Here is a 22,684-nt window from a genome sequence, read left to right as displayed (position 1 = left end):
CCAAGTTATGTTTTGGTCGTGGTGGAATTTACCTTATTAGTCATTTATATTTTCATCCATAGTTTCAATGAAATTCTATCAAGCGTTGAAAGTATTGAAATATATTAAGATAAATTCTAATCTATAAAATCTTCTTAATAATCTAATTAATTTTTAAAGAATATTAAATCATATGTTATATTTAAATTAAAAATAAAATTACAAGCTCCAAAATGTTTTTTTATTCATTATTTTGATGATTGTTTCAGTATGGAAAGATTTAATTGGCAACACCACAAAAAAAAATTAGGTCCGATTCGAATCAAATCGCTCTTTAATGTAAATTGTCTTGAATTTAGTTTGAAACTTAATAGTTAACTCGAGTTTAAATTTATTTGAATTGATTAGAAATGTTATCAAAAATTATTAATAGAATAACAATAAAATTATATTTATTTACTTTGAAATATATATATTTTTATATAAATAAATAATTTTAAATTAAAGATAAAATAATATTTAATTATTTAATAATATATATATATATATATATATATATTTAAAATAGTGGTTGAATAAATAGCACCACTAACTATATTAAATAGTGTTGTTGGCATGAGCCCTTTAGGAGTTTAAGTAGTGCACATTTTAAACAAAAACCAAACAGGCGCTTAAAACCCCTAAAACCCCAACCCATTACTCTTCTGTCCGAAATTTGTTTCTCCTACCCCCAAAGCCCTCCCTTCTCTTCTCACGCTCAATTGAAATCAATCTTCTTCATGCTAGTTCATCTCGTACAACAAGCCTAAAACCCTTTCAAATGAAAGCTTTGAGAGCTTTAAGAACACTCACAACCTTCCCGACAAAACCCCGCCTTCAAAACCCTACCTTTCTTTATAGACTTTACACCGCCCACCCTCAGCCAACGCTTGTCAATGAAACTGAAAGTGATTCTGTTTTTGACAGCTCCCATTATTCAATACCAAGCCTTGATGAGGCCCACAACGCTGAGAAGAAAGAGCCCACTTGGGACGAGAGATTCAGGGAGAGAGCTGACAAAGTAGTGTTTGGGAAAGATACCCAGAAAGCGAAAGTTAGAATTTTTCAGGAAGATGAAGATGAGAGGAAGAATAGAGTTCTTGCAAGGGCTCTGCTTGAGGCTGCTTTGGTGAAGGAAGAGGAGGAAGATGAAGAAGTTAAAGAGGAAGATCAGAGGTCTCTTTCTGTTGGGATTATTGGAGCTCCAAATGCTGGAAAATCTGCTATTACTAATTTCATGGTTTGTTCTGTTTTTGATTTTGATTTTTTTTTTTAATGAGTGGGATTTTTTATTTTTTAATTGGGTGAAGTGGGATAGAGAAGTTGTGATTTTTGTATTGGTTTTTAAGTTGTGTGTCAAAATTTATATGTTCTGTAGTTTGAATGCCATGCAGTTAAGTTAATTTGATGGAACCTACTGAATTTGAGTGGAGATGCTCTTACTTTGTGCTTGAGTAAGCATATTTTGTATAAATTTTTGGAGTAAAAAGAATTAAAAGTTTTTACTGGAACCTTTTTATAACCTGACTATTCTTGTGCTGATATGTACTATGTTGTTTGATTAGTTCTAGAAAGTATGTCCTTTCTAGTTTCATGGTTTGTTTGTTTTGCTGTTTTGGATTTGTTTTTTTCTGAATTTTTGTATGCTGAAGAGGGATTGAGAAAATTTAGTTTTTTTGTGGGTATTTTCTGGATGATTTGTTGTTGGTGAATTAAAGTTTGTGTTATAGTTTGAACTATATGTATGAATTTGCGTTTAGTTGGGATTTTTTGACTTGCAGTAAAGATGCTCCCTCTTGTCTTTGCATATGATATGTTTTGTATAGATTGTCAGAATTAGTATTATTAAGAGCTGTATTGGAGTATTTATGATCAGCATTTTCGTTTGATGATGATGTGTGATGGTATGTTATATGTTGATTATGTTTGTTTTACATTTGTTATAGGTGGGGACAAAGGTTGCTGCTGTTTCACGGAAGACAAACACAACAACTCATGAAGTGTTAGGAGTAATGACCAAGGGGAGCACCCAAATTGTATGTTAGTCTATTATAATAATTTATTTGGTTCACCTTTTATCTTGGTTGTGATGCTTGTCTGTATTTTATTGTGACAATGAATATCATCAAATATGGGGTAAAACATCTGTAGTTTGATTAAATTATGAAGATAAGGCTCTTGAATAAAACAAAAAGGAATTTGTGTATAGTTATACTTAATTTTTCAGATGGAGGAGAAACAGAACTTCTAGTATTTCAGTTATAGTGATCTTTGTTATACTGATTTATTTGGTTCACCTTTTATTTGAGTTGTGTTCCTTGTCTATATTTTATTGTTACAATTTTATTAAATTGGGGTAAACATCTGTAGTTTGATTGAAATTATGAGGATAAGGATTTTTTATAAAACAAAAAGGAATTCAGCTCTGTATTACATATTTTTTGAGATGGAGGAAGAGAACTTCTAGTAATTCAGTCATAGTAAACTATTAATAAGATAAGGTAGAACAGTCAAATGTTTGGTTTCTCTGTGCCATTCCCTTAGTTCATAATGAGATAATACGTGGTGAAATTACATTTTCTTATGATTGTTCTATCTGCTCTCTGGGAACGTATTGTATTAATTATGTGTACGTGCTGTAGTGTTTTTTCGATACCCCAGGACTTATGCTAAAGAAATCTGGGCTTCCTTACAAAGATATAAAGGTTCGTGTAGAAAGTGCTTGGAGTTCAGTTGATCTGTTCGAGGTGCTCGTGGTTGTTTTTGATGTCCATAGACATCTCACCAAGTGAGTGATCTGTTGCATTTAGTTTGATATTTTTAAGCTTCCTTTCAATTTCTCTTATTGCTTACTCTTTGCCTCAAGTAATGTTTTTTCCTTCTGGCTTAATTGTCTGGTAAATTCTATGCTTTTTTTTTCCTCACTTCGATCTCTGATCACACAAGTCTATATTTTCATCCATATAGGCCTGATTCAAGGGTTGTAAAATTAATTGACCGAATGGGTGCCCAAGCTCACCCTAAACAAAAGCGGATTTTATGTATGAATAAGGTTGATCTGGTTGCAAAGAAGAAAGACTTACTAAAAGTTGCTGAGCAATTTAAAGATCTTCCTGGGTATGAAAGGTAGGTTTCTGTCAGAGATAAAAGGTTCTGTTCCTGTTTTAAGAGGTTGAGCAGGGATCAATAAGATTGCTTCTGGTCACTTACTTGTATCATTTATGATCCAGGATTTTCATGACCTCCGGATTGAAGGGCGCTGGAATAAAAGATCTTTCCCAATATTTGATTGACCAGGCATGTCTTTTATTTGTTATTCCACATGTATTATATGTGTGTACATGTGTTATGTATGTTGACTATTTCTTTAATGTGGCATTTTGTGGTCTAAATATTCCGAGGTTCAGATCCACTAAAGGTCTAGTCGGTCGATATAGTGCAGTTTCTTTAAAACTTCATCTTTGTCTAGTTTACAACATTCTAAAATGAACAATTTTTGATTAATTTGTTGTGACCTTGTGTATGTTAAGTCATTTAGAGTTATGCCATGAGAACTTTCCGCTTCTCTCATCAATATGTTTACCGTTTCCTATAAAAAAAGTTGTTCAATGAGTATCAAATTTTCTGGATGAATCATTTATTTCCTTAGTTCTCTAATCCATATCATGTGAGAAATGCTTGTTCAAGGAAATGAATCCATTTTAAATTTGAATTTTTGTATATTTATTCTTCTGACTTTTATTTAAAATAGGGAGTGGGATAAATCTCTCTGGACTAGCGAAGCTAAGTTGATGTCATTGTTTTTTATTTTATCTTCTTCTAAGTCATGCTCCTGACTCTGGCTCTTCAATGTCTTTTTATGCTTAGGCAGTTCAGAGACCTTGGTCTGAGGATCCACTAACTATGAGTGAAGAAGTTATGAAGAACATTTCATTGGAAGTTGTCCGGGAAAGGTTATTGGACCACGTACATCAGGTAGAGCAGATTCTCCTTCTGAAGCAAATACCTTTTCTGAATGAGGTGGAGGGCTGCAGGGGATTGTTTTTTAAGCCACTAATTTAGGGGTCCTTTTCATTGCAGGAAATTCCCTATGGTATTGAACATCGATTGATAGACTGGAAGGACTTGCGAGATGGCTCTCTCAGGATTGAACAACACTTAATTACCAATAAACTAAGCCAGCGAAAGATTCTAGTGGGGAAGAATGGCTCCAAAATTGGGTAACTTGCTTATCTCCAGTTTTGCCACTTAGTAATTTTGCTGACTGACTATTCTGATTTTCAAGTAACAGATTTCCTGTTTATTATTTTAACATGAATATATCTTTTATGACTGAAAAAGAGCTACAAATCGATTCTTTGCAAAATGAATCTAACAAAATTGCTGTATTCTATTTTTATTCACTCTCAATAACTAGAATTAGGCCTAGGCAGTCTTGTCTGTAGCTGTTAGTGTTGAGAATAGGGGTGTAATTGAGCCAAGGTTGAGCTTGTTGTAGGTCAGCTCGGAGAGGTTGCATACTCACAGTTTGGTTTGAGTAAAATATCAGTCCTTAAAAGTTTAAAATCTTAATTGACACCCTTAAATCCTACATCTTGACTGTGACATAAATGTATAAGTTGCAAAATTTATGTGTAAGTTTTTTAACAGAGCTTGAGTCAGCCATTTTTGTTTCAAGCTTGAGCCAAGAACTTCCCAGTTGACAAACTTGAGCTTTGCTGTAATTTAATCGAGCCAAGCATTACCCTACTCAGCTTACTTTAGCTTGATTGCACTCATACCTGAGAAGCAGAACGTCTAGGCGTATATTCTGTAGTTTGATATATTCCTCATCAAGCTTTGCTCCAATTGTAGTTTGGAACCAAATATTGATGCAGTCTTTGTCATTTTGCTTCCAATTTTCCTTGCTATTTTGACTTTCAGAAAGCCTAAGCACCAATTTTGCAATAATTTTCTAGTTTAAATCTCACTTGAAGGAGATGCCTTTTAATTCTTATTAACAGGAGAATCGGCATTGAAGCTAACGAAGAGCTACGGTCCATCTTCAAAAGACAAGTACATCTAATCCTCCAGGTTAAACTCAAGTGATGTGCTCAACAAATATAATCAGTCATCAAGAAACACTCCACCATCTCTGACTGTACTATCTGCATGTGTATATATACAGAACCCCATCAGGTATACTTATACCTGTAATCTTCTTGTTTCGTTTCCTAATGAAAAAAGCATCTAGAATGAGAGCTTTCACCGGCAATGATTATCAGGGCAACAAATGATTTAAGAACTCCATATTTTCTGACAAAATCCCCTATCTGTGGCTTCCAAATTATGTTTTATATTAAGGTGGATTGCTTATCTTCTTTGATCTGAATCCAGTCTGATATTTAAATTTTTTTTGTGTTCATGTACCATTATACGAAACTGGGATGATCTTATTCATAAAAAAAGTTATATTAATTTGTTATTAAAACAAATATTTGCTATTTATAGCCCAAGTTTTGTTTTCCTCCCTCGTCCAGTAATCAACTTGAAAATGCATCCTGGATTATTAGAAAATATTATGAATCTTCTGATTGAATTTGGAGGCATCAAACGGGCCGGGCTGGCCCGAAGCCTGGCATAATAAGGCTCAGCCCGGTCCTATAAATATTGGGTCGGGTTGTGGCCCTTATGAATATTTTGTTTCCACTCGGTCTGAAGCCTAGGTCTTAAGTTAAATTCAACTTATCGACACCTCTAGGAATGATTAAAAACTTTATTGGCATTATTAATATCTCTTTTGGTTGAATCTGAATCAAACTGGCTCAAGTTTGTAAGCTAACTCAACTCAAATTTGTTAAAGTCAAATTCAATTTGAGCTCAAATTGGGAGGGTTTTTTTATTTCTTGGACAAAATTGAATTCTGGTTGGAGAGATTTTGGTTGGGTTTGGTTCATGAGTTAGTGGATGGTTTGAATTGGTTTAAATATAATTTGTGATTCAATTTGAATCATGTTAAGTAATTGTTAAAATAATATTTTTACGTTTTATCTATTATTTAGTAAAATAATATTATTTTATTAATAAGTTATAAATTTGAATCATAAACTTAAGTTGACCTTTGAATCTTAAACTTAGAGAGTGAATCTTTAACTTTAATTTGACAAATTTAAGTTGTATTATTTTTAATTCAAGTTAAACTCAAGTAAAAACTTGTCCAAGTTCGATCAGGTTTGTATAAAGTCTATTTCTAGGCCAAGAAAGGTCTTCTTATGGTATAATGTAATTTTCATAATAGTGGATGCATTTACATTGGGATACATTGTCATCCAACTGAGGAATTGTCTATTTTTCTAAAATTAATCGCATTATTGTGCTTTTATTAGGATTGTTGATCTCAAACCAATTTTAACCTAATTTTTTTTATTTGAATCGATCTTGAATTTAGCGATATTTAGATTCGGTTTATTCCCTATTTAAAACCGAGATAATTTAATTATGAATAATATTATATAAATAATCAATAATAATATATTATCATATAATTGATTAATTTTAAATTAAAATAAATAATATTTAATTATATGTTAATAAATTATTATTTATATATAATTTTATTATTTAATTAAAAATAAATTCTTATCATTTAAAACCTCTAACTCATTCCTTACAATTTTATTAATTCATAATTTGTAAACAATATTAATTTAATGTTTAGATTTTTAAATAATTTTGTATATCTTTAAAACGTACTTATTTTATTTCTTTTATATGTACATACATATATATATTTGAGATATAATTTTTAAAAAAAAAAGTCTAATATCATTGATAACAACAGAGGCCGAATACAAAACGAAAGGAAGAGACATCACACAAAATTAAAAAAAAAAAAAATTAAGAGCCACAACTACAACAACCACAAATTAATTAATTTCAAGTTTTCAACTAGAAATTAACTAATTAATTCTAAATTAAACATAATTAATTAATAATTAAGCACTGAAAGGTGGAAATGGAAGTGACAACTGATCAAGTAGTCCAGTCACGGGTGTTGCAAGTCTCGGCTCATAAGCGAAGCCATGCAACTCACCTTCTCCTCCGTAACTACCACCGCCGACGCCACAGAGATAAGGACACGGAGGCACCCACTGCCACCTCTTCATAGAAATATCAAACAGTAAGGCCTTGTTCGACCCCTTAATCACCAGCACAATAAAATCCCCATGCCCAATGCTGTCGAACCCATCGTCGCCTTCCATCTCTGCAAACTGAACATACAGTTGCTGTGGCATCCTCTCGATTTCAACCCATGTCGAGCCACAGCCTTGCAGGCACCAGAGGCGGAGGCTTTTTGGAACATTCAGCTTGCTCTTTTCTACCGCCGCCACGAGGATCAGCTTGCCTCGGCTCTCCACTAAGCTCGGTGAACGAAGAAACCTCCGCATTGGAGCTTGAATGATGAACCAGGAATTTACGGAAATGTCATGCGCAAGAACACTGAAAGGACTGTAATTCATACAGTAAAATTTTCCATTAACTTGCACCATGCGGCCGGATTCGAGGTTGCAAAGACGGGGAAGAGATGAAGTTGTTCCCCAGAGAGAGTAATATCCACCTGCATCGATGTGAAAGCTTTCGGTGGACAAGTTTTTCACTGCATAGGGAGAAATCAAGTCATCTCCTGCAACGGCGACATCGATGGAAGAAGGGCTAACTTTGAGGCCAATTGAAGGGAAGAGACGTGGCCTTAAAGTGGGTGGCAATTGGCTGAGTGAACCAGTGAGTGGGTTGCAAAGAATGAGACTTTTGGCACCGGCTTCATCAGAAACCCAACAAATGAGTCCACCAGAGGAAGACGCCGGAGAGAACCCGGAAGGGAGAAGGGCAAAAGAAACTCTATACCATCTAATCTCATGAGGGTCAAAGAGATATCCTTCAAGAGCAGTGGCTCTAGTGTTATCACCATTGCCACCGCCGCTTGTATTGCTTCTGTAGAAGAAGCTCTTGGCGGTTTTGTGTTTGAAAAAGAGGAACCAGTGGTGCTGAGGTGAAATCTGGATGTAAAGTTCAAGAAAACTGTTGGAAAACAAGAGCCCGTACCATCTTTTACACACAGCACGGGCTCTAAAGAAGGCTGGAGGTGGAAGGAACACAAGCACACGATCGAGTAGCCTCTGAGGAAGCTTACTCCAGATCCTCGCGTCCATCCAGGGACCAGTTATGGCAGAGTGGCTGGTAGCAGAACCAGTGCTACTGCCACTAGTGAAAGTATAGGAGAAAGGTAAAGCCATAGAAGGGTTAAAAGCTTCCATTAAACTTAATTATAACTTGAAACTCAACAAAAAGAAAGAAATATTGATGTTTTCACTAAGGAAAGACCAATATTTAGGTCATTTTCTTGAAGGATTTGTCATATTCAGCCAAGACAATGATGTAAAATAACTTTGTTTAGAAGAAAGACGCTTGAATCTGAAACTTGCCGTGTGTTTTTAGGGTTTTGTTTTGCGTATGGTGGAGGACACATGTATTTGTATTTATAGAGTCAAGAGACACATGGGACAATTTTTATGTAGAATTTTGAGATTATTTAATTGATTTTTATTTGACGGTGAGGCAGAAGAAGAAGAAGAAGAAGAAGAAGAAGAAGAAGTAGGAGTGGATTGTGATGGATTCATCTATCAAATCAGTGTTTTCTTGTCAAGGCCGAGGAAGTGAGGATGCAAAGTGAGACAATTTTGCTGCAAGGAAGGATCATGGAGAGAGAGAGTTGAAAGTATCATCCACGACTGTCCTCTCTTCTGCTGAGTTTACAAATTACAATAATAATAATAATAATAAAAAGACTCTTTCTTTCTTGAATCTTCCTTCTCCCACCTTCGACAGACTCTCACAAGAACGAATGTTTAATCTGCTGGTTTTTTCGATTCACCGCAATCATTATACCTATTAATATTAGTTATTAGTAATTAGTAAGAAGGAGCTTGTTTATTTTATGATTTGTTAATTAGTGTGTATTGGAATCTGTCCCAACAAGAGTAAGAATTGGTTAGACTGAATAATGTTATCGATAAAATAATAAATAAATTTGTTAAAATATACTTTGAATATACTCCACATTAATTTAGAATATTTCATAATATTTTCCAGCTACTGGCTTTTCAGTAATATATGATTTGGCCAAACAACTATTTCCCATCCAAGATAAGTGTTTTCTGTAAATTCTTATTTGTTAACTTTGGAAAACCTATTTACTTATCTATGGACTGTTAAAAAAAACATCAAGTTGACTGATTTAAAGACAAAATCGTTATTTTATCTGTAATATTAAAAATAAATTTAAATATAATCCTTCAAACCCTAAAAACTAACACTTTTTCCCTAACCCAAGTTTTTAAAAACTGTATTTTTCCCTTAAGGTTTTCAAACTTTCGATTAAATTCTTCGGCAACGACCGACGATCCTAGGCGTCGCGTTATCTTCATCTCTAACGAAGACAAATCGTCTTCGTCTTTGAACGAAGACGCGTCGTCTTCATCGACATCCGACACCTAGGAGCGTCGGACAAAGCATGGTCAGAAAGAGGGGTTGTCAGAGAGGGAGAGTAGATGTTTGGAGATCGTCGGTGGTTATCAGAAAATTTGGATCTGAAGTTTGGAAACCCTAGGGGGAAAATGCAGTTTTTAAAAACTTGGGTTGGGGGGAAAGTGTTAGTTTTTATGGTTTAGGAGGAAAAATGATATGACCAATAGACTCAGTTAAGTTTAACGGCCCATAAGTGAGTAAATGATATTTTTAAAGTTAATAGGAGAAACTTTGAGAATTCAGCATAGTTTGGGTGGGAAATAGTCCTTTGGCCTATATGATTTACTTTAGTGTACACTCATATATATTGACTGTTTACTTCGGCTTATTTTGCATGAGATCAAGCTCAAATTTGAGCTTGTGAATTTGTGGTTGAATTAAATTTTAAATTCGGTTAGATACTAAAACAATATTATTTTAATATATCTTATTTAAAATGTTATTTTATATTTATTTTTTTAAATTTACAAGTTTACCGAGCAAACACCTTTAAAATTTAAGTTCAATAATATTAAAATTTTATACTCAAGCTTAAACTCATTTGTATTGAGCTTATTTTAAATTCATTCAAACGAAGTACAAGATCGAACAAACTCAATTTAAATTTAATTTTATATATATGTAAAGTGATGTATCATCGACAGAATTTACAAATTTTATGTCAAAATGAAGCTTGAATAGAATCATTAAACTAAAATTTTAATTTTGAAATATAAATTGAGGTACGACTCACCTTGGATAATACTCATAACATATGATATATAAATAAATAATATATATATTAACATAGTTGCTATGTCATGTGACCCTCCAAAATGGCCTTGAATTTCAACTTTGTTTCCAAAAGAATTTTGATGAACTTGAGGACCATTGATGTTGTGTGTAGTTAATTACAAATAAATAATAATAACAATAGTTGATGTCATGAGTTGAACAGTGAACAGTCAACCTCTGGAAGCATTGTAATCATATTTGTGTAGTCAGAAAAAAACTTTTGTCAAATTGTGAATAATGGATTCAACTTAATTGAAGTGTCAATTTTATAGTTCCAGATGATTTTGCAGAAGCCAGGTGAGATGTTTTATCATTCTTTAGATTCTGTCATGCAGAGAGCTAGGGTACCTTCAATTTTGTATTGTGCCAATATTTTAATAATATTTTTTTTATATAAATTAGCTTTTATAAATAATTATTATATTTAATTAATTATAATAAAAAATATTATGATTTTATTTTATTTAAGTGTCTTTAAACATTAACTAAATTTATTAATTAAGGATGAAATTAAATTAAGATTATGATTTGAATATATTCATATTTAAAGAGATTGTGATAATTAAATTATTTTAGATTACTTGTTATGCCATCTAATAATTCTTTATTACTTAATAAATAAAAAAGAGATAATATTAAAAATAAAATATAGATTAACGAAATAATTTTTTACCCTTTCGAATCAAACGAATGTATGATAGAATTTCTTTAAAATATAGAAAACCTTTATATAAATTTTTATTTCTACATCTTGAATAAATACAAAATAATGTCTATTGTTCTATGTTTATATGTACTCAACTTCTTGCGCACAATTAGGGTTAGATTAAATTTAAATTATTCAAGTTTAAATTTAAGTTTTGATTAAATTTAATTGTTAATGATGTGATTAGCACTAATGGGAAGTGAATTAAATGAACGAGAAATTTAGTGCGAGAAGGTAGAGAAACAATAATTTATTTTTAACGTGCTTTGATCGATAAATTAAGAGCTAGGGTTTTAGAGATATTACTAATTGACAACTTGGGCGAAGCAACAATAATATAGTGCATGATGCTATGATATGAATGCATAGGAATGCTCAATATGTCATCTTTTAGCCTTTCCACACATTAGAATTTATTCTATCGGAGCTCATAGTTATTATATAACTTATACAGATAAAATGAGATATCATAGAATTTGAGAGTGTTGTCATCATATTATGATTTCAATAGAGTAAAACAGGGATTGTATTTTGGTTATAATTATTAAGTTTTAAGAAATGTTTTTAATATTAAATAATATTAAAAAAATTACGAGAGTCATAATATATATTAATTTTTTTACTTATTTAAGGTAACAAACCCCTAATTTTGTCTTAGTTAAAAGTTATTTTTTAACTTAATTAGATCTGAAACAACTAGATCAATTAAACAGACGAAAATTTTGTCACTATCTTTATAATTATTGTACCAAAAAGTTTTAATAAAAATTTTATCACTAATTTTTAGTAAATATACATATCTTATAATACAATAACTCTAAAATAATTTAATCAAAATAAACAAGAAATAATACATTTTATGTATTATTCGAAATCAAAACTCTAAATATTCAACGTTTAAAATCTTAATAATAAAATAATTTAAATAATAGTATAAATGATGTATTAACTTTTTTGTTATTTTTGTCACCAAAAAACACAAAAAATATCAAAAAATTCTGAAGAAGATTATTAGCGTTGAATCTGTGGAAGACTCAAGATTTTCTCTGAATTTTAACAATAAATTCGAGGAACAATAGGAAGGAATATGTGATTTTTTTAGATAATTTCATTAGATCCCTATTGTTTTGACTCTCTACTTTATTTTTTTTTATAATTATTATATTAAATTAGTTAAAAATTTGGCAATAATATTTTAGCAGTAACACGTCAATAAATTTTCTATTCTTTATTTCATACCCTTTTCTTCGGTACTTCACCTTTACCGTGCAAACTATCTATTAGGGAAATAATTTGAAAATTTACCATGGCTAATTTGGGGCCGATATGATAGAGGCGTCAGGCAGAGATGAATGAAGTAGCTAGGGTTTCGAGACATCATATCTCACACTGTAGTGTTGTGTAGTGACAGTAAACATTTTGTCAGATCTTCATACGTCCAATCCATTCTCAGAAAATGCCTCCATGTTTTTGTGCACCTTCCTTCTTCTTCAATCTTCACTCCTCTCTCTCTCTCTCTCTCTCTCTCTTCTTCTTCTTCTTCATATATAAATTATTATTATTCATAATCTCTCTCAATCTGACAGACTTGAACTTCAACTTTCTCTTTTGTCTGAGTAATTAATAATATTCCCTGTATCTAACTCTCTTGGCTTTTGTTTGGTTTGGTTAAGGGAAGCAAAATCTTAGTCAGAGTCAGCTGTCACTCCCAACTATCACTCTTGTCTTGTTCTTGTCAATCTCTTCTTCTAGTATTATCATCAACATATCATCCATCATTGTCTCTGTCTTTCAGAAACATTGCAAATTAGAAAAAAGTTAAGGTGTTCAAATTTGGAAATTCATTTCCTCCTTCAAGAAATCTCCATATATAGCAAAAAGTATACTCACCTGGATTTGGAAATTTGCTTCTTCCTTCAAGCAACCTCTTATTACTTCTCTCTTCTTTTTGCATGCTTTTTATTTTTTACCTCTTGTCTCCTTCCTCCTGCTTTCTTTGTTAAGTTTCTCGGTATTTCCCCCTGTTCATTTCTTTGGTTTGGCTCGTCCCATGTTAATGGAACTTGTTGCTTTTTGTTGGCTTCGTTTCAGTTCAACTTGGAGACTCCATTATATTGGCGGTGATGACTTCAGCCATTTCCTTAATTTCCTATGAGAAGTTTCTTCTTCCCTAGATTTCCCATGAGAAGTTTCTTCTAAGTCTGAATTAATTGTCTAGAAACGCAGATAAACATTATGTTTCGTGACAACAAAAATAATTTCATAAGAGCAATGATTATAGTGTATGATAAATAAATTATAAGTGGATATATTATATGACTGAAACAAAGATGGTTGAGCCAATAATTTACTTTTTCATTTGACTATAACAAGGGTAATCAATGATAAATTATTTAAATTTAAAAAATAAAAAAACGGTTTATGAATTTTTTGAATAGTTGGTTAATGAACTGGCTATGAATTAACGGTTCTACGATTTAAAAATATTAAAACCGAAACCAAACTGTCAAAATTCGGTTTTAATTCTGGTTTATATCGATTCTGATTTTGATCGTTCCTGTTCTGATTTTGATTGGATCAATTTCGATTCGATTTACGGGCCAAACCGGTTAATGGCCAGGACTAGCATACAATACTTTTTCCTTTTAAATCTCTTAAACAATTCTTTTTTTTTTTTTGTACACTTCTCTCCACCAACAAAGTATCCAAGTACAAGATTGTGCATCCCTTAATAACCCCAATCACTTTAAGACACTTCATGGTGGTAAAAATTTATTAGTTAACTAAGGTTAAATTCGTTTCATATTGCATTTGAACAAAATTTAATTTAATATTAACAAGTTGATTGTTGAAGACAATTTTATTTTGGATTTGATTTGAGTTAACTTATAGTATCAATTTGAACTCAACTGATTTCATAAAAACGAGTTTAATTCTTAGTTCAAACTCGAATTGTTTGATTTTGAGCTTAAATTAAAATTCGAACAGCTGGAATTGTACCAAAGGCTTGCTACTTTATTTATTACTTTCAAATTGGATTAGTTTATACATTGAACTTTAGGAGTGAACAAACAATGTCTTAAGAGCTATCTATTGGGTCCAAAGAAAGCCCATTTCATCACGTAAAAATCTAGTTGATTAATTGGGCCTATCCTTCAACTGTTATTTATGGCCCATTAATTCATCAATCAACGATCCTAATGAATTATATGATGATCCGTTCTCCATCACAGCCATCCTAATCGTCTCTTTCATCTCTTTGACCTTTCGCCTCACCTCATCACCACCGTCCATCAAGCGTCGCAACGATCTCTTGAATTCCTCCGCCAACACCAGATCGGTACTGTCTGTTCTGGTATCCAATCTAATCTCCACCGCTAATCCCAATTCCTTCACCAACTCAAATGCATTCATTTGTTGCTCCGCATAGAGTGGCCACGTGGCTATTGGAACGCCGTACCATAAACTCTCCAATACTGAATTCCACCCGCAATGCGATACGAACCCTCCGATCGCTTGATGGGCCAAAACTGTCACTTGTGGAACCCAACCACATACTAATCCAATCCTAGCCGTCCGAGTTAAAAACCCATCGGGTAATACCTCTTGGATGTTCGTGTATTCATCTGGAAGGTCTATTTTGCCCTTGGACGGTTTACGGATTGACCATAAAAATCGAAACCCCGCCTGTTCTAGTCCGATTGCAATCTCTTTCAATTGGGGTTCATCAAGACTTCCCATGCTCCCGAAGCACAAGAACACAACCGATGATATAGGTTGATTATCAAGCCATTTCATGATATCCTCTTGATGAGTCCGGTCCGGATGCAATTGAACCGACCCAACAAGGTCAAGAATCGGCCCAATTGGATAAACCGGTGGTGTCCCACTACCGGAAACTGACCCGATTGCAAACGGCTCAAGTTCTTGAGATGTATTTACGATAATGCCCTTGACTTCCTTATATTTTCGTGCGTGATGTAAATACCATAAATACCCATCTTGCCCTTCTCCTCTTCTCAACACGGTTGAAGGCAACACAAAATGAGGCACCGGGTTGGTAAAACTCGGTATCATGAACTCAGTCAACGAGTCTCGGGGCACAAAAAACTCAGTACCCGAGTCCACTAACTCAGTAGCCAGCTCCGCGTCTAGAGTTGGATAATTCAACATGAACCCCAGAAAGCTCGCCGGACAAGCGAAGTAAAGATAGCAAGGAACGCCGAGCTGGCGAGCCACCTCAATCATGGACGTACAAAACAAGTCAATAAACAACCCAACAACTCTGACTGAACCTGCTTCCATGAGATCGAGAATCACATTTCTCACGTGGGGTTTGTGTTTCTCGATGAAGACGGAAAGGTAACCCAGAGTGCCGTGGTACTGATCGGGTGAGGGAGGGTCTACAGTAGGGAGGTAGAGGAAGGTGATGCGATCATGTTGAAGGGCGGAGTTGGCCTTTGATTTAACGTATGAGTTGACTATGTGGCGTTCTTTGACGGTGATGATCAGAACGGTGGCGGAGAATCGAGTGTCGCGGTTTGTTAGAAGATGGGCGAACTGAACGAGGGGGGTGAGATTGCCGATTTCTGGATTGCAGATGAGGAAAACGTGGAATCTATCCATGGCTGAATTCGATTTGAGTGAAGTGATTAGTGGCTGATTAATAGAAGAATGAAATGGATGGATCTGTGATTGCTTGGTTGACAAGAATTGATGCTTGTGGGGGCAAAACTGACATTTAAAACTAATTTGACTCGGTTATTTATAATTATGGAATTTAATCCACCGTCAGGCAACCGGGCCTAAGGGTACATCCATTTTAGGAGTTGAATTGGATGGTTCGAACTTTGAAAGATCTATTTGATATTTGGCCAAAGGATTTATTGCCACGCAAGTTTTGATGTATCCCTACAATCACACTTATAGTTTATCATTGTTAAGAATTTTTATTAGATATTTACTAATAATATTAAAAAAATATAAAATTAATTATAGTTTTTTTTTTAAGTTTTAAAAACTAATAATTTATTACTGTCTGAAATTTTTTAACTTTGAAAAGTCATAATTTCTCTTTCAAACCTAAAATTTTTTTTCCTTTACTCTTTTGAGCACTATCTCCAGCATCAACAATCTTCCCTCTCTATCTTAAAACATTGGTGAGCCCATGATGAGACATAAAGAACTCTCCTCTTTAGATCTCTTCATTGGAGACGGAGAAGAGAGGTGTCAGCCAACATTTTAGGATGGAGAAGGGAGGTTGTAGGTGGCAGAGGTGGTGGTCAGAGTGAAGAAGAAAAAATCATTAGTTTAGGGGGAGGAGAAATGTAACTTTTGAAAGTTAGAAAAATTTAGGTAGAGTGAAATTATTAATTTTTAAAATTTAAAGAGAAAATGTAATGAATTTTATATTTTTTTAATATTATTACTAAAATAATGATTTCACTATTGCTTTTGAAAAAAAAATTTAATTTCCATTGATTTATGGATGAGACTTTAAATTTTTTAAATTTTATAAATATGATTTTGAAAACACATCAAAACATTGACGGAAAATAATCCTTTGGCCTTGTTATTTTATTTGAGTCAATATATGATCTACCCAAGTAGATTAACAATATGCTTAAGATTGTGTGTTTAAATTCAATTCTATAATAAATGAATTAGGTACAACTCAATCAATAAGAATTAAGTCCTGGGTAACTTAACTTGTTTCCACCCGCATACTCCATATTTGATATAACCCGAGTTGAGTTCACCGGATGCAAAATTTGATAGCAGCCTTGTGATGGCAATTGTTTGGAACATACATTAACACAAAGGTTTGATTGGATTAACCTGACGTTTCGGTCAATATTCTTGATCCAATCGCCTGGTTCGGTTTTTGTTTTTAAAACACGTTTTTCACTTCATCGGCTGGGGAATTTCTTTTTTGGCTCTAGCAAGCCGACTAATTTGACTAAACTCCTTGAATTGAAGTTTCTAACGTGGGTAATTCATTCAAGTCAGGACTTTGCTTCCAGGAACGTTTACTTGGAATGCACTCTCTTGGGACGTTTACTTGGAGACTTGGAGGACTCTTATCTAGAATGGTCTTTTACACTACTGATAAGAACACCAAAATTGAATAGACTTGGGTGAAAGCATAGAAAGAGACAAAGTATGATAGATAAGCAATCTTCAACGTGATTCGACTGAAAAATCCAAAAGCATACATCCAGGGTGATATTCTGCATAAATTTAATTTCGATTTTGTTAATATCAAATAAAGGACTTGACAAAGGAAAAATTATGAATAAAGATATATTTAATATACTTAAAAATTATAATAAATAGCCTTTCATTGTCATCTGTGTTGCCTTCGCAAAGAATAACAGATCAAACAAGAAAAAAAAGAGAAAATAGGTTAATTATAGAATAATGAAGTGGCTTTGGTCTTCACGGAGGTGCAAGATGGCCAAAACTCTCTATAACAACCGCCGCGATTAAACCAGAATAAATGCTTGCCGGCTGAGCGATCTGACCTAGAAAGACGGGAAGTTTACTAGTTTAACTGACTTAAGATAACACAAATTTGCTTGCTAATTACATTATTTGTTTCAACTGAAATTTAAACAGGCTGTTGGTAGAATGAGTAGTGTTATTGCGGAAATAAATAATGTCTCCGACGAAATAAATAATGCCGTTGATAGGAGAAATTGAATCACTGAAAAAGAATTTGAGTTGAATTTAAATCAAATGAACCTTTAACTCAAATTCGTTCTGAACATTGAGGAAAACTAGTGCGATTGGGATCCAGCCTTAAGAGGAATCCTACTTCAGCCAAGTTGGTGGAGGCCAGAAAAGGTGAGAATTTCCCGGAAATTTTGAGAGTTCCCCAACACTTCCATCCTGTAAGTCAAAAATCCTGACGCCTTCCCCAGGATGACCATATTTTGGGCTACTGTAATCATCCAGGAAATAAATACTGTTCCCTCTGCATCCTGAGAACTCTTTTGCCGAAAGAGAATACGAACCATCTCGATCCATAACCAACGCTCTATCTTCTAACTCCAATTCCGGAAGCCACTCACATCTCTCTTCATTAAGCTTAAAAACCTTAAAATGATCCTTAGTTTCTCCGGAATCCCTGTACTTACCAATCAGGAGCAAATCCTTACACGACTCCACCAAGCGTAGCAGGCTTATCAACTGTGAATTTGAGTCCTCGGGCGGGCTTGGAACTTCATTAATAGTCATGGATTTTGAATCCAGGCTTATAGTAAAACCCCTGGAGATCAAAACATAGAACTTGTGAGTATGGTAAATGATATCCAAGATATACTCAGATGACTCGAGGTACATTTCTACATTAGTCCACTTCTTGTCGAAATTTCTCCACATGCTCAGGTTTTTTCTTCCGAATTTTGCGATAACCGCAAACTCATCATCAGTCTCATCAAGATGCGAAGTAAAAATCATTTTTGCGGAGACAGAAAAACTCTTTGGATATACCTTGTAAGGGTACTTGGCTACAAAGAAACCGGTAGATACAAGTCTATATGATTTACTAATTTCCTTGACTCGATAATCCAACAAGTTCATAGACTTAGGTAACTTCCAGGACAAGTTATTATAAGGATATCCTGAAAGCGGATCCTTTATCTGGAGTCTACCTGGTTTTGTCTCATCCACTTTGATCAACCATGTTTGAGACGTTTCGTCGTCAAAGGGCTTGATGGCGTAGACGGTGGATTCGGTGGGGTAAAAGAGGTCATTACCGAGAGGATTCGGGCCCCTGAGGAAGTCAGTGGAGGTTAAAATTGAGAAGGGAAACAGGACTTTTGGAACAGGAGGAATTATGCACCGAAACAACCGACAAACGGCGCGAAAACGGAGGAGGTCGATTCGACTGTGGAGGCGTTTTGCTATTGAGGCGAGGAGGTGTTCGGGGAGACTGGTCCAATCGGGAGTGGCGGTTACCACCATGGCTGGCTACTATTTGGTAATTGTTCCCATGGCGGATTTTTATATGACAAAGAGCATGAGGACGAAGAAGAGACAAGAAGATTATTTATATATTGAAATGGAAGTGGCTTTTGACTTTACAGGCTGGTTCAAGCCGACATTTTTGACAGATTCATAGGAAATTTTACAGGATGGTACAAGCCGACCAAACCGACCAAGTTGACTAAAATCCTGAAATTGAATTATCTAAGGTGGGAAAAGTTCAGAGATATTTTCCCGGAAAGTTCACTGGGAATTGTCTTATCTAAGGTAGTCTGTCTCAGAATTATCTTAACAGAATTATCCTTTTAATTTTGTAAACATTTAGGAAAATTTGTTATAATCTAAATACAATTACACAAGTATTAACAATTAAACTAGAAATAAAAATTTTATTAGAGTTAAATGCAAATCGAGTTGGTTCAGTCTTGAAAGTCAACTCAGCTCAATTAGATTCGATTTGAATTTATTTAGCCAAACTTGAATTGAGAGAGTTGATCTGATTCTAAAACTGAGTTGAACTTGAATTTAAGAGAGTTAGGTTCAGACGTCTAACTCATAAGTTGGGGGATGATTTAATTTGGTTTATGCGTGACCCGTGACTCGATTTGATTCATGTTAATGAATTGTTAAAATAATGTCATTTTACGTATTATTGAGTAAAATAATATTATTTTATCAATAAATTGTAATTTCGAGCCACAAATCTGAGACAAAAATCCAAGTCACAATTTTCGAGCCATTAACTTTGAACCTATGCATTGTGTCGAACTTGAGCTATCTATAATTTTTAGTTCATTAAATTTAAGTTAAACTATTTTTTATTTGATCAGAACTCCAGCCAAAAGGTATTTAGACTCATTTGATTTGTATCCACCCCTATATTAATACAATATTTTTTAGTATGATTTTAGTAGTGAGTGGTATTCTATTACCACTTATCAAGGTTATCTTCTTTTTATTAAAATTATATTCTTATTTATTATTTTTTAAGATAAAAATAACTTTATTTTTAATTTATATAACAAATAATATAAAAAATATTTTAGAATAATTATACTTAAATACACTTATAATATACTATTATTTTTTATTACCTCTAACTAAATACAATAATTATTTATAATTATAATTTTTTTTACTAACTTTTACCAAACAATTATAATCTAAATACAATTATACAAGTATTAACAATTAAACTGGAAATAACAATTTTATTAAAGTTGGATTCAAATCGAGTTAGTTCAGTTTTGAAAGTCAACTCAATTCAATTCAATTCGATTCGATTTGAATTTAGCTAGGACAAACTTGAATTGAAAGAGTCGATTCGTTTCTAAAACTGAATTGAACTTGAGTTTAAGAGAGTTCAGTTCAGACATCTAATTCATAAGTTGGGGGATGATTTAATTTGGTTTATGTAGTCTTGGCCATGTGCTGGTTTGACCCATGAATTAGATTGAAACTGGCCCGGTCAAAATCGGAACCGGTCTAAACCAAAATCAAAACCAGATTTTGACGGTTTGATTTTGGTTTTAATATTTTTAAACCGTAGAACCATCGGTTCATAGCCGGTTTATGAACCACCGGTTCAAAAAATTCATAAACCGGTTTTTTTATTTTTTAAATTTAAAAAAATTTACATGAACCGGCAAATGCAAATGTTTTAAACATTTGCTTTAAAACAGTCCCCTGCAAATGTTTAAAACATGGCTACTGTTTGACTTTTTTTTTAAATTCTTTAATATAAAATTTTTGATAAATATTATTCAATCTTTCAACTCTCTCATTTCTCATCATTTCCATTTTTAATATTCTCTCAATCCTTTAATCAAATTCTCTCAATCCTTTAATCAAATTCTCTCAAATTTAATACTCTCTTTATTTTTATCAATTCTAATTTTAATTTCTATAATTTAATTATTATTATTTTTCTATTATACAATTTCATAGTTAATTATTCCTCTTGAGATTTAGAAGAATCAAAGTTTACGTAGTTCTATTTACTATTTTTTGATAATGAATAAAATAAATTATATAATTAATTATAAAAAAATAATGAAATAATAATAATAATAGATGATAAATAAAATTAATTATAAAAAATAGTAAATAGAATTACGTAGACTTTGATTCTTCCAAAATCTCAAGAGGATATGTAAAAAGCTTAATTGAAAAATTAAGTCTAAGTTTTTTTTTAAATTTTTTTATTCTTAATTATTATAATTATTAATTAAAAAAATAAACCGGGTCATAAATCAGAACTAACAGTTTAATGTCGGTTTTGAACTGAGGTCATGAATCGGAATCGTCAGTTTCAAACTGATTACGAACCGTCCTATAACGATTCCGGTTCAGGATTCTTATTTTTTTTAACTGTGAACCGGCGGTTCTAAACCCAAATCGTCGGTTCATGAACCATGGTCAGGCCTAGTTTATGCTTGACCCGTGACTCAATTTGATTCATGTTAATCAATTGTTAAAATAACATAATTTTACGTGTTATTGAGTTAAATAATATTATTTTATCAATAAATCATAAATTCGAGTTACAAATTTGAGACTCATTTGATATATATCCATCCCTATATTAATATAGTATTTTTTAGTATGATTTTAGTAGTAAATGGTATTCTATTACCACTTATCAAGGCAACATTCTTTTTATTAAAATTATATCTTTATTTATTATTTTTTAAGATAAAAATATTTTTACTACTAGTTTTTTATTATCTATAACTAAACACAATAATTATTTATAACTATAAATTTTTTTACCAATTATTACCAAATAATAATAATAATTTATATCTAATAATTTTTTAAATAATCCATTTTCAACTAATTTTTCAATTTTGTTACAAAATTTGCTAGAATGTTGTCAACAAAGAAACTTAAACCTTAGTTCAAGGAGGAGAAAATTTCTCAGAATCCACTATGAAACACAAAGTAACACAAACAGTAAGATGCATAAATACTCAAACACATAAATATAAGAATTTCTGTGAAAAATCTACTATTCTGATTGCTTCTATACCGCATTTGTATTGTCATCTAAGTCACCAAGTTGATTCTTTTTTATGTCATCTGCATGTTTTGGTTGGGTCTCAATTCTCATATCTCTATCATTCTTTTCTTGCTCTTATGCATTCTTCTGCTCTTATTAGTTCATGGGGACTGTCTTCTCTAAAGATTTTTTTTACTGTGTTTTCTCAAACTACATTACTACTTTTTTTCGGCCAACAAATTAGACTTACTAAGTCTGCAAGTGTGTTTTCACCATCTGTTGTATCAATTTCAGCCTTTTTTTTTTTTGGTGTGTTTACATGGTCCTGTTTTGTCTTCCTGTGGCTTCCTAGCTCTTCCTAACCGTGTTGCCTTGCCTCCTCCCTTTTTGTCCTGCACCTATCCTCACCTTCTTGAAATTGGGCACTACTTCCAGCCTTCAGTTCATTTTACCCATACTGACTTCCACTCTTTTACTCATTCATGACTCCTTTACCTTCTACAATGAGAGACATGGAAAAAAATTTAACAAGAAAGGGAGAGTAATGACAATGAAAAAAAGGGAGTGAAGATACATCACAGAGGCAAATCTGGCGAGAAAAATGGAAAAATAACAAGAAAGGAGGAAATGAT

General features: G+C 32.9%; 4 protein-coding genes across 4 annotated transcripts; 1 reads left to right on the top strand and 3 right to left on the bottom strand.

The window, feature by feature from the left end:
* Nucleotides 1–638: 638 nt before the first annotated feature.
* On the top strand, nt 639–5,389 carry LOC123218097 (GTP-binding protein ERG). The gene is made up of 8 exons (XM_044639316.1): nt 639–1,258; nt 1,965–2,054; nt 2,661–2,806; nt 2,986–3,144; nt 3,249–3,315; nt 3,886–3,993; nt 4,099–4,238; nt 5,022–5,389. The coding sequence occupies exons 1-8, from the start codon at nt 800–802 to the stop codon at nt 5,104–5,106; spliced, it is 1,254 nt and encodes a 417-aa protein (XP_044495251.1). The 5' UTR covers nt 639–799; the 3' UTR covers nt 5,107–5,389.
* Nucleotides 5,390–6,985: 1,596 nt separating this feature from the next.
* On the bottom strand, nt 6,986–8,504 carry LOC123218095 (protein UNUSUAL FLORAL ORGANS). Its single transcript, XM_044639315.1, has one exon. It carries the CDS (start codon nt 8,310–8,312, stop codon nt 6,993–6,995), a length of 1,320 nt encoding a protein of 439 aa, XP_044495250.1. The 5' UTR covers nt 8,313–8,504; the 3' UTR covers nt 6,986–6,992.
* Nucleotides 8,505–14,056: 5,552 nt separating this feature from the next.
* Nucleotides 14,057–15,884, bottom strand: LOC123218187 (UDP-glycosyltransferase 43-like). The gene has a single exon (XM_044639468.1). It carries the CDS (start codon nt 15,686–15,688, stop codon nt 14,225–14,227), a length of 1,464 nt encoding a protein of 487 aa, XP_044495403.1. The 5' UTR covers nt 15,689–15,884; the 3' UTR covers nt 14,057–14,224.
* Nucleotides 15,885–16,682: 798 nt separating this feature from the next.
* On the bottom strand, nt 16,683–19,100 carry LOC123218186 (F-box protein At2g17690-like). Its single transcript, XM_044639467.1, has 2 exons — nt 17,807–19,100; nt 16,683–17,292 (listed from the first exon to the last, which is right to left on the bottom strand). The coding sequence occupies exon 1, from the start codon at nt 19,028–19,030 to the stop codon at nt 17,876–17,878; it is 1,155 nt and encodes a 384-aa protein (XP_044495402.1). The 5' UTR covers nt 19,031–19,100; the 3' UTR covers nt 16,683–17,292; nt 17,807–17,875.
* Between the last annotated feature and the right edge of the window lie 3,584 nt (nt 19,101–22,684).

Source organism: Mangifera indica, chromosome 6 (genome assembly GCF_011075055.1).
Source record: "Mangifera indica cultivar Alphonso chromosome 6, CATAS_Mindica_2.1, whole genome shotgun sequence".
NCBI lineage: Eukaryota > Viridiplantae > Streptophyta > Magnoliopsida > Sapindales > Anacardiaceae > Mangifera > Mangifera indica.
Note: the sequence above shows the minus strand (reverse complement) of the source record. Positions and strands in the feature narration are given on the sequence as shown.

Excerpts from the sequence above, each read along its gene's own strand:
- LOC123218097 (XM_044639316.1), top strand. The coding sequence starts at position 800 with ATGAAAGCTTTGAGAGCTTTAAGAACACTCACAACCTTCCCGACAAAA. Across the intron at positions 2,055-2,660 it reads CCAAGGGGAGCACCCAAATT|TGTTTTTTCGATACCCCAGG; the intron begins GTATGTTAGTCT and ends TACGTGCTGTAG. Across the intron at positions 3,145-3,248 it reads GATCTTCCTGGGTATGAAAG|GATTTTCATGACCTCCGGAT; the intron begins GTAGGTTTCTGT and ends TTTATGATCCAG.
- LOC123218095 (XM_044639315.1), bottom strand. The coding sequence starts at position 8,312 with ATGGAAGCTTTTAACCCTTCTATGGCTTTACCTTTCTCCTATACTTTC.
- LOC123218187 (XM_044639468.1), bottom strand. The coding sequence starts at position 15,688 with ATGGATAGATTCCACGTTTTCCTCATCTGCAATCCAGAAATCGGCAAT.
- LOC123218186 (XM_044639467.1), bottom strand. The coding sequence starts at position 19,030 with ATGGTGGTAACCGCCACTCCCGATTGGACCAGTCTCCCCGAACACCTC.